The sequence below is a fragment of the Rhinoderma darwinii genome, chromosome 3, assembly GCF_050947455.1.
Source record: "Rhinoderma darwinii isolate aRhiDar2 chromosome 3, aRhiDar2.hap1, whole genome shotgun sequence".
In the NCBI taxonomy this organism is placed as follows: domain Eukaryota; kingdom Metazoa; phylum Chordata; class Amphibia; order Anura; family Rhinodermatidae; genus Rhinoderma; species Rhinoderma darwinii.
This window is the reverse complement of record NC_134689.1, coordinates 138,699,342-138,711,975: the sequence shown is the minus strand read 5'-3', so window position 1 is coordinate 138,711,975 and position 12,634 is coordinate 138,699,342. Positions and strand designations below refer to the sequence as shown.

The following is a 12,634-nucleotide window of genomic DNA, read 5'->3' as shown; positions in this document are numbered from 1 at the left end:
TGCTTGGTAGTCCAAGTAGTAGCTGGTGGCTACAAGTCTCATTGCCATCTCTAGATGACATTTCGTCTTTACTAGAGTCAAATTAATCCTGGCCAGACAAGTTCGGTAGTTGTCGGCTTATGCTGTAGATTTTAGGATTCGCCAACTACCTGATGTGTATGAGCAAAGCGCGGTAGTCTCAAATATCTCCAAAACAAGGAATAAAAAATAGGTTGTATTTCTAACCTGTCCAATAATTAGTTTCCTTTGGAGATAACCAGCACCAGCGGTGTTAAACAGCTGCCTATCTACTTCCCTCTACTGTAATGACATGCATGCTTAACTCAGCAAAACGTGCACGTTTATGAAGAAGTCGAGATCAATAACTTTTATTAGCAAGCAGCTATATTTTTGTGTTTGGGTCAATCTGGCGAATATCTGATGTTTATGGGGTCCAACAACCCCCCTACCGGAAGGCAGACATCAGAGAAAACAAAGAGAGGACAAGATGGATCCCTTGTGTTTGATACTTTTGCTTCCCAGTGAGATCAGCAGTGCCGGCGGTGAATTGCAGCTACTCAACTCCCTTAAATAACATCGAAGCTAAATGTTCATATAATTGCGTCTAATCAGAGGACACGGCAGGAGAACAAATCAGAAATTACATTATTAGGAAGACATAGAAAAGTAGAAATGTATTTCTTTTCTCCAATATAAAGAGACAAAGTTAACGCAACTTTAATGTAGTTCCTCAACCAATGGATTTCCATCACTATCCAAGTGTTCATTTCATATTCAGCTTTCCAGAAGACTAACTTCAAACTCAAATTCTCAAAAAAGAGACAGAATCTTTACTGGCACTGATGTTATGACGTATTATAAAGACCATATGGTGGAATAAATAACAAGCCAAGCAGTTTCTGTAAGACAAAAGTATTGATAAAGAGAAGACCTCTTTTTTTTTTTCTCCCTCTACTATACCACATTTTCTTCTGCCCATTCATAAGGTACCGGTATATATATATTATTGGCGGCTTTAATAAACCTCTATATACATTGCAAGGCAGCAACCCCAAAGTACACTTACCTTTAAGATAGCAGAAATGACCTCACTTATTTTTAATTTGTGAAACACAAAAACGTCATAAACAGCAGACACCGCCAGAACAGTGACTCCCTGTTCTTTCCATAGCATACTGCAAGTTGCACACAATCCACTAAAAAGGATCCAGCACCAGCTACGAACAGAAAAGCTCCTGGTTGAACAATGCTTCATGTAGCATAGTAAGGAAAGTAGAAAGAAGAGTCCAGCTCCCACATCTGCTCGTCCTACTATTCCAGAGACCGCTTCCGTATGGATCGGATGAGAAGCAAAGAGAAGACCAGCTAAGAGTGTCCAGCATCCACTGCCAAAGAGGGCTTTACAAAGGTTGGTAAAAAGGCCTGTGACGGCTGAATGCAACAGAATATTTACCAGGTGATAGCTCCAGGGTTCTAGACCTCCAAAGACGTAGTTAAGGCGAAAAGAAAGAGTGCACAGTGGACGGTAGGATTTATGGCTGCCACTGTGCGTAAGTAATGTCCCCCAAAAATCATTGAAGAATATTTGGATCCATGGAGTTTCTGGAAGCAGGTCCTGATTTGTCTTGATAGCCCGGCTAAAATAATAAAAAAAAATAACAAGAGTATTAGCATACAAGCAAACAATGAACACGTTAATTTAAATCTGAATTATTGCATAAAATATATAGAACAATTTATTACATAAACTAGCCAGGAACCAACGTTTATTTGGTTGAAGACCAGCTCCAACTACAAATTATCAGTTAATCCTACGCCTGCTGAGCAGTGCACTTTGTATGACCCGCTAAGAGAATAGGAGTAGTAGTGACATATGCTTTGAGTACATTTCTAGCTCCTACAAGTGGTTGGCAGGAATGCTATAGGGAAGATAATTTGCAGGCCAAATTACTATTTTTTTTTTAATTTTTTTTTTTTTAGGTAGAGCCTGCCAAGTAGCAATGTATTCAAAATGTCAGCAGCCATTGCTTTTTTGCAATAGGTACCAAAACAATACGGAGGTCATTATGTAGGGGTAAAAGATCAGGAAAATAAAAAAAACACTGTTAGTTGTGAAATAAAAACGTCCCTTGTCCACACTTCACTAGGCAAAAAAACTGCTTTGCCTTATTGATCAGTTGTTGTTTTTTTTGCATTACAATTGTGTATATAACATAGGCCTCATGCACACAACCGTATTGGTTTAGCGGTCCACAAAAAAGTGGATCCATTGCGGTCTACTTGGATGCACAACAAAGGTTTTTTTGCAGTCGTGTGTCATAAGTGTTCACAAAAAAAATTGAATATATGATTTCACCAGTTTAGTGAAGTTGTAAATCTGGCTGTAAAAAGAGGGTTTTCTTGTCCAGATTCGCGGCCCCAGCACGGATCAGTGAAAACTATAGTCGTGTGCATGAAGCCATAGAAATGAAAGGGTCTGCAATTTATACACAAAAACGCTGATAATTTGTGGGCGCAAATTCACGACCGTGTGCATGAGGCCATAGCGTTTCATGGTATCATCTGTATTTCCAAATGACTAAGAAATTACTTTTGGTCAATGCCCATCATAGAAAAAAAAAAAAGAAGATATTCGTATTCTGAGCTATCGATATATGTTACTAAGGCCGGATTCAAAAGTTTAGTGTGGCATCTGTATATGGTGCGTGGCTGCGTGATTTTCGCGCAGCCGGCATCATTATGACACTCTTTTTTGATGTTACGAAACCGTAAAGAAGGAGGGGCTTTTATGTTTCCCTTCACTTCTTTAACAACTGTAGCGCGAATCACACGCGTCACCCGGAAGTGCTTCCGTGTGCCGTGCGCGATTTGCACGCACCCATTGACTACAATGGGTGCGTGCTGCGCGAAACATGGGCAAGTATAGGACAGGTCGTGAGTTTTACGCAGCGGACACACGCTGCGTGAAAATCACGACCTGTCAGAACGGCCCCATTGACTTACATAAGTCTGTGCGAAGCGCGTGATTTCCACGCGCGTAGCACGGACGTAATACACGTTCGTGTGAATAAGGCCTTAGGTTTATGATACATTTTTGATTTACCAATTCGATCTCTAAACATTACGTCAAAAAAGGATGTTGATAAACATGGTCTTTATGTGGTCACTACAATTCATCAATCTGGCAATTTCTTGAACCATAGAAAAAGGCAACAGTGGAGTCAACATGAATCCAAATGATCAGCCCAGATAAAGTGGCGGGCGCTGATCTGACGAGCCATGCGAAGACCAGGATTCAGAACTTTTTTAAATACCGTATCAGATTTGTAAAATTGCCATAATTTAAAAGCCCCAAATGCCCATAGATGTGTAAAAAATACTTCCAGCGTCTGATTCAAACAAGGAACTGGGTTAAAAAAATGGGGAATGTAATGTCAATGTAAAAATAAATTAAAAGATCAGTTATGTTGTGTTATCTTTACAAAAGAAACAGACTGGGTTTTGGGTCAAGTGTTCTGAGCTTGTGGTTCAGTTAACAAAATCTTTGTGGTTTGTAATAAAACATGTAAAAGTGATTAAAATAACGTTACCCTCTATGATTGGAGATCGGGTTTTACAGCATGCTTTATACATGATCTATGGGTGTTGTATCAGATATTTAAACTCACTGCTGCTTTAAGCTAAAGTAAGACTTTAAGATGGCACATCTGGTAATACTGGCAACAGTACATAATATATATTAGATTTTCTAATATAGTCCCCAAAGAAATAATCAACAATATTCACTTTACTTCCTTAAGGCACACATACAGAAGACATTAGATAATTCAAAATATAAATAGTGATCACACAATATAATTATATGCCAGGAAAATGACGGTATAACATATGATCTGTAAAAATCTCCTCGTTATCCGATGTTTATTTTATGTGATAATTAACATGCCATGCATTCTTATAATCAAGTGCATATGGACCGTAGACATTTCTTAGTAGTGCCACTTACTAAAAAAAATAAAAAAGAACAGTGGAAAAAAAGGTTGGACCTATTGATGGAAGTCAATAGATGCTTAAAGTGTAGCTAAACGTTTGACACACTTCTGACATGTCATAGTGACACGTCAGAAGTTTGGATTGGTGGAGGTCCGAGCACTGAGACCCCTACCAATCGCTAGAACGAAGCAGATGAAGCGTTCATGTGAGCGCTCAGCCGCTTCGTGTCTGTTCGGCTATTTACGGAAATAAATTTATCGGTGTATGGACTCAATAGAAAGTCTATTCCCGGAAAAAGCCAAACAGACACGAAGAGGCTGAGCGCTCACACGAGGGCTTCCGCTGCTTCGTTCCAGCGATTGGTGGGGGTCTCAGTGCTCGGACCCCCACCAATTCAAACTTCTGACATGTCTCTATAACATGTCCGAAGTTTGTTAAACTTTAATGAACAATATTAAAAGGAAGCTCCGGGCACATGCTTGTAAAAACAAATACCAACTAGTATATAGCAGCTAGGATTCTGCTTCCAACAAGGTATAAAGCAGCTCGGTAAGTTACATGGATGGGGTGATATTTGTCTTGATCTCTCCCAATACTTCTGCAAAATTTCATTCAGAAGTCTTGCATTTTCTTAAATTGCCTTAAGTTATACAATGTCATGATACCAAGTCAATACAATCTACTTATTTAACATTGGCGTTTATGTTCGACGGAAGGCATCAGTCAGGGGCATTCGTTATGCGGTAAAAAAAATACATTGAATGTATATGGTTTTTTAACATGGTAGTCTATGGGCGATGGATGGCATTGGTTTGTTTAACATCTCACTTGATAAACACTAGATGTGTAAACCATCCTTTTTAACACTGACTGGTACTCTAGCTGGAGGACTAAAGCAAAAAAACGCTTCTTACAAATACATGCAAGAATGGACTATGCTTACATTGTAAAGTGATGGCTGGACATTGGAAAGTAGTCATATAGCATAACATAAAATGAGGTTGTTTGAAGAGGTTTTCCAGGGACACAAATTTGTTTAACGAATACTCTAAGTAAATATTGAATTAAGTTCCTATTTAGAGTCTGTAATAAATCCGAACACTTTCCTCCCTATTCTCCCGACCTCTGCACTGCCGGAAGTTCTGATTTTCATCTGTCTTTTTTTTCTCTTGACGGAGTCGTGCATGAGACTTAGAATATACACAGACCTGTGTCGATACCTCACTGACCTACGTAACGACACAAGGTGGTTCTTTACTAATTATTCCACCCCCTCTGTGTGTCTATTGGCCCTCCCCACTAGTTCTCCCTTCACCTTTAGTTTATCCCGCCCACCTGCTTTATCTGAGGAGGCAGTCACAGAATCGCATGACCGCACCTCAGATATCTTATGTGATCCCCATCATCTCTGTATATATGTACCCCATCATCCCATCAGGCAGCTTGCGGGCACTTATAAAAAATGGTGCCACTATTGAAGCAGAAACAAAGCTGACATTGGGGAGGCTGTGAACCAATAGGATGCCTCAAAGCCATGACTTCTGACATACACCCGGGTTTGTGGCATCCTATTGGTCCACAGCCTTCTCAATGTCCACTCCGTTCATTCTTTGCTTCTACTTCAATAGCAGCACGATTTTCTTTGCATACATGCTATTCCTCCATTTTTGGGGAGGGCAGCGCACAAGCAGGAATAGCATGCACGCAGAGAAAATTGTGCTGCTATTGAAGTAGGAAACTCATACAACGCTCGTTGCCAATAATTGCCCTGGGCCAACAGGGCAGCGATCAGCAGATGAACGAGCAAACGCTCAATCATCTACTGATCATATTGTTTAAAAAAAAAAAACAGAAATATAATAGTTCTCGGCAGCACATCTCCCTGTGTAAACAGGGAGATGCACTGCTGACCGGATAATAAATTATGGGGATGAGCGATTATAGTAACGACCGCTCGTCCCCATACATAGCTCCTTGTGACAGGAGCAAACGAGCGCCGATTAACAAGCTGTCTTGTTGATCGGCGCTCAATGCACCGGATGATATTGGCCAGTGTAATAGGGCCTTAACTGTTTGCCGACACAGGACGAGAATACTCGTCCTGAGCAGTGGGTACTTGGCGCATTAGGACGAGTACTCTCGTCCTGTGCTACAGCAAGTGTCCGCGCGCCACGATGAGCGGGCCAGCGGCTGGAACGGCTGTAATAAACAGCCGTAGCCACGCTCTATAGGTGATCACGGAATTCAAAACTACAGTGAGAAGGGGGTCTCCCCTTTGATCGCGTCACAGGAAATCCCTGTGTTACGTGAAGGACACCTGGGCTGCCTGACCATATTTCCTGTTGTTAGGGCATACTTCGGTATGCCCTAACAACTGCCTGTGTACAATCAGTACACAGGCTAATGTACTGGCATATAGATCTATGGCAGTACATTAAAGTTCAAAAATCAAAATGAAAAAAACACACAGAAATACAAGTCCCAAAACATGAAATAATATACGCATATTTGGTATCGCCACGTTCATAACCTGTATAATAAATGTATAACATTATTTATGATGATCGGTGTGTGGTGTAAAAAAAAAATAAAGAAAACTGCAGAAGAACAGCTTTTTTTTCTAAGTTTTTGCCAAAATAAACATTTCTAGAAATTAAACGATAATGTACCAAAAAAATGATACCTACATAAAGTACAACTCGTTCCGCAAAAACAAAGTCTCATACAGCTACAACAGACTAAAAAAAAATGAAAAAGTTATAAGCACCGGGATGCAAAGAGGAAAATATAAAAAAATTGTTCGGTCCTCAAGGCCAAAATTGTCCCTGTCCTTAAGGGTTTATTAAAGAGGTTGCCTGTATCTCATTCAGACGAGCAGGTATCTCGTCTGTGTGACGGCTGTTAAAACAATGGCCGTCACACGGACTCCCGTATTTCAATGGGGCCGTTCACACGACCGTTGTTTCAACGGAGCGTGGAAAGGGTCCATATAAAATAGGACATGTCCTATTTTTCTGCGTGTCACGCATCCCTCCATAGACTCCCTCCAAAACGTCAATGTTTTTCACATCCGAGGTTAGCTACGCTCGTCTAAATGTTGCCTTATCGTCGCATAGTGAATAGATAGAGGGGCATTTCCCCTCTATAGAGGGGCGATGTGTATTCAGATGATCAATTACACTGCAGTTTGCTAGCAATAGCAGTTCACGGCTCACCCCAAACAGCTTGTGTGTGAACCAGCTTACAGTTCACTTACTAACACCATCCATCCTTTGTCCTCATAGGTATTTAAATGAAATTAAAAAAATGCAACATTGATATAATCAACTGCTGAAAGGACAACTTCTTCTAATCATCCTTTTAAAGCTTTAAAAGAAAATCAAAGCGTCTGGAAAGTATTCTTTAAATACATTCTGTGGTCAACAGAGAATGGAAATTACTTCTAAAATATATTTCTAACCCTGAGCTTTGAAATTCTAATCTTAGCAACAACCACGCATTGTATCCAGACTGTTATTTATTTCACTTAAAACAAAAGAAGTGGTTATGTCTTTAATCTTCAGAACCATTTACATAAAAAAAAAAAAAGAGAATCTATGCAATGTAAGGAGGACACAATAGACTTTAAAAAAGGCTAAATCTTATCAATGCCCACAAGTCGTACCCTACCAACACAAGGTTGCCACAGTACCAGGGGAACTACCTGTCAGATTAACGGCTAAGAACACCTTTGAAAACGTGTGTTTTTTTTGTGTATCAGAGTGATTGGTGCAGATTTGTATATCCATTTTATTAAAATTAAAAAAATTTACTTTGGGAGTACAGCCGCCTTGTATCCAGCTGTATCGTGCGCTGAATCCATGTATCCGTCAGGTCAGTGGGACTGACGGGTTCAGTGTCAGCAGGTCTTGTGTGTCTCTAATAAACAGGATCGAGCGGCTACCGATGACATCGAAGTTCATAAACTCAAAACTACTCCCGTGAACATACCCTTACTGGAGGCCCTGACTCCTTCTCGGTCCCTCACCCTATGCTTTACACTGCATTTCTGTCGGTTACAGATTTGTCCTGATGTATAAGTCAAGGCTACCACAATCTCAGCTGGAAGTTAAAGGGTAACTAAAAACTTTTAGAAAATGTAGACCTCCCACACGATCACTAAAACTAAGCAGCAGAAGCGCTCAAGTAAGCACTGAGCCGGTGGGTTTCTGATCTGCTTTTCTTGGAAAGCCGATGTAACTGTGTACAGACTCAATAAAAAGTCTATGGGCCTGTACAGCGTTACATCAGCTTTCTGTCTAAATCCGATCAGAAACAAAGCGGCTCTGCGCTCACTCAAGCGCTTCTACCACTTAGTTTTAAAGATTGGTGGGGGTCTCAGTGCTCGGAACCCCACCGATCAAAACTTCTAACATGTCACTATGACATGTCAGAAGTTTCTGAAAGTCTAGTTATCCTTTAATGTATGGAAAGCTTATTTCCATTACAGGTAGTATGGTTATAGATGACAAGCAATAAATCATTCATCTTACCTAAGCCAAATATATACTGAAGCAAATGAGCCTAAATGCAAGGGTCGATCATGGAGATCTGCTGATATAATAATATTTTACTTACCTTAATAAACCTCAACATGACTTGGGTACCAGCGTCCCATTCAAACATATGGAATTTCAGCAAATTGTAACAATCCACACAGTATTAAGTTAATTCTGTATGGTAAATCATGTTTCATGTTCATTTTACCCTCCAGTCAGCTGGAAGAAAGGAAATGCCTCTGTTTACAGTAACCTCAATTGTTCTTCCTTGGCAATTTGTAATCTTGGAAGGTATGAAAGTAAAATTCTCTCAGTTTCAAGACTATCAAGCTCCAGTAGATGGATATTCTAAACCTTGAGGGTGTTCTGGTTTGGAAAGTCGCCCGCATGACATTTCCATGATTATAAGAGATGTTTACATGATGTCAGATGAACAGAAAACACTCCTGAATTACATACAAGTCACTAGTTCAACCAACGGCGCTGCCGAAGAAAAGGCCAGAGAACGTTTACAAACTATACTACAAGGATACAAATTGTTATGGTTCATATGCTTGCATGTCAATTTCCAAATTTAATTGTGTTAGATTGTTTATTTCAATAATGTTCTCTAATATTATGAATCCAAAAGGACTTAAAAAAGGGACAGCCCACTGCAAAAAAATTCTGCTCCGAGCTCTATGAACCGGTCTTCTTATTAGAATCTCTACGTCTGTCAGAGACTCCCATTTACTGCAGAAAATATTTACATGCGGCAGATTTGTTGCAGAAATTTCTGCGACTGTTCCATTTACCTGATTGGGGCTTGCAGTAATCCTCGTGCATGCTGCGGAAACAATCCCCTTCAGTTGAATGGAACGGATTTTCAGTTGTGAAGATTTCTGCAACAATTTTGCCACATCGGTATAGACCCTTATAAGCACGCATTTGATCCCGGATAATAAAATGTATTCTTCTCTTTGACTATATAATTTACCTGTTAGAACACTAGTTTATGCTCCAGAGAGGTACTATTCATACTGCATTCAGAGAAAAAAAAACGATCAACCATAGTCAGCCATCTTTAGGTTTTGGTGCCATGCCTTTTGGTAAACCAGTCGCCAGCCTGCATACAAGTAAACAGACTCCTGCCTCTCCCCCTACCCTACAAATATCTGTCAGTCTATCGTGTGAACGGTATCATCTTAGTCAAGCTCTTGAGGCATAAAGGAGTAAAAAAAAGGAAAAGGTAAGCAGTGCCTGTATGGCGACATACGAAATCACTATAGATCCATACCACAAACATATAGGCATTGCATGTCTGGCCGTATGATTCCTCCGCAATGTTTTTTTTTGTGGATTGACATAGAATCCATGCGGGACAAAAACATCTCTGTAGAAAAACAAAAAAATATAAAAATCCATATTAAAAAAATCACAAGCATTTGGAAGTGCTGTACAGCACAGGCCCATAACAAGGTATAGATGCTATTTTATTATGCACATTGGGCCGTAAAATATTCAATAAATAAAAGTTGCAATCAGCTCTCAAGGTTTTGTTTTTTCAGTATCCCTCATGATTTGTTCTTTAATACTGTGTCTAGTGTGAGCATGCTGTAACGCTGCTGTAATATGAGCATGAAAGGAAGGCTCACTTGACTCCACGGGTTAACAAATGATAAAATTTATTACATCAAAAAGTCATTGTAAAGTTGTAGGGTGCAAAAGGTGAAAGTGCGGAGTATACGAGCTGACATATATATAGACATGTAAGCACTGTCCGTATGCTTCAGGTGATTTCAACAGTAGCTAGGATTACCACATTACTAAACTTTGCAATCTGGACATCAATCCACAATAAGAAAATACTGTGGGCAGCTATGGGGAGCGAGACGAAACACCATGTGATAATATTCTACGTCTTGAAAATTATATAACACACCCTTTTTCCAGTTAAACAGAGTGAATAGAAATGGCTTTGCTTGTCATCACACTGAGTGTACCTGCAAGACTATTTCCACAGCAGTGATGATGAATGAAAGTATTGTTAAGTGCTGACAATTTAATCTAACTGATAAGCAATACAAAAGGGAAAACCCGAGTATTGGAATGATTTAACAGGTGTCTTTCACCACTTCCATTAAAAAATATTAGATAATAAGGCTCGAAAAAAAATAAAAAATGGAAACGCTTCATGTGATAGCTCTCCCAACAGCATAGTGTTATATAGCACTGTGCCTTTAATCACATATCTTAGGGAGATGCCCTCTATTTTTAAAGTGTGATTAGTGAACTTCTGACTGCTGGAACCCCTACGTGTCTATGTGTGATTGGTGGCGGTCCACCTGCTGAGACTCCTACCGATCAAGAATGAAGGAATTTTACCAGATACAAAAGCCCTCGTCCACGTGCTGCGCCGCTGAATAAGGCCATGTTGCGATACCAGGCACCACACACCGAGCACTGCAAGATTCTGGATGTATGCTTGTTACCTTTCTCCCGTCCCCATTTTGTAATTCCCTATTTTTTCCAATAAAAATTTAGAATGCGGGAAAAAAAAAAAAAAAAAAAAAGCACTGTGGCCGTTGCCTCTGCTATCTAGTTATTTCGTTATCTACCAACTTGTCCACGTGGACAAGAGAGCTTTTGTATCTGGTAAAATTCCTTCGTTCTTGATCTGTAGGAGTCTCAGCAGGTGGACCACCACCAATCACACAGACATGCCACACATAGATATGCCATCAATTATTTCATGTTGCTTACATAGCACCAACATATAAGAGTGTAACATAAAGATTGTCATCTTTCACATCAATCCCTGTCCAAAATGATCTCACAATCTAATTTCTGTCAACGTAGAAGAAACCCATGCAAACACATGGAAAAATAAACTCCATGCAGATGTTGTCCTTGGTCAGAACCAAACCTAGGACCCAAGTGCTGCAAGGCAACAGTGCCACCCGTTGCACATCAAAAATTAAGGGTACAAAAACCACATTAAAAAAAGTTTGTGCAGTAGCGTTACTGCCAAGTGTGTATTTTTTTTCCCTTTCATCTACAGGTTATTCCAAGAACAAGAAAAAACACTAGCAATAAGCAACAGTGTGCTCACCAAATACATTCATCCTGATATCTGTAGTTCCTCATTGGAGTTCAATGAAGAGGGGGCTTGCAGGCTGGCGAGAGATATACATTAGGAAGAAAAACTAACAAAAAGGTCCTCGGCACATCCATAAAATATAGAAAATATAGAAAAAAAAGCTTTATTCGTGCATCAGGTTCGAAACGAATAAGCAATTGCACGCCTGACCTGTGTACTCCCTGGTTTTTAGCAAGACTGTTCTTACTCATAGCAATGTTAATTTTTCTTCCTTATTCCAAGTTTCTAATGTTGGAAAAGACCCATATAATAAAAAAGAATTTAAATGTTAGTTTGGTCATTTTCGTTATGGATGCATCGATGATGTATGTAACTCTACCTCACCACCATCTTGAATACAGGTCATCATTTTGCTTGTTGGAAGTGAGTCGTGTTACGGACATTTGATAGACCTTTTGTGAACTTTTTCTCAAGAGCATAACAGCAGCTCAAAAACAGTTAAAGATATACTCCAGTTCCAAAGAGACTTTTTCATCAACAGGCCGGAAATGGAGCATTCCTAATATATACTCCTCCTTGATGCAATTCATTTTCCATCTTTCTTATTAGAACACCTTCTGAATGATTGAATTTTATCTGTACCTTTGTTCCTTTCCAACTTGTCCTTCAGTAAGGTTTGTCTGCCAAGTACAATTCTGTATTACAGAGAAAGACTTCAACACAATCCAGTATTTTAATCATGTGCTGATCCCAATATATCTACTGGTTAGAGAACACAGTCTTTGTGCTGGAGCAAAATATATGCAAGGTGTCACAATGTCTGCGTTTCATTACAAAGGTCACGCTTTATTATGGAAGAAAAAATCAACAGCATTTGTGAGTCTGCCTAGAAATTAAGCCTTGCGTGCCTGTCACTGCAATGACGAATGAGAAGCAAATCACCCTGTCTGGGAGCTGGCGGAAGCCCACTGTTCCTTGGGTTAGAAAAGATAATGTAACAGCTCTTGTTCTATCCCTGATCTGC

The 12,634-nt window shown here is 39.7% G+C and overlaps 1 protein-coding gene across 1 annotated transcript in view; it reads right to left on the bottom strand.

Annotated features, from left to right (window-relative positions):
* Positions 1-12,634, bottom strand: part of TMTC2 (transmembrane O-mannosyltransferase targeting cadherins 2) — a 253,342-nt gene that overhangs the window by 165,765 nt on the left and 74,943 nt on the right. Inside the window, exon 2 of the mRNA XM_075860086.1 lies at positions 1,067-1,637. Coding sequence (XP_075716201.1) covers positions 1,067-1,637 — 571 coding nt within the window. The remainder of the gene's footprint in view (positions 1-1,066; positions 1,638-12,634) is intronic.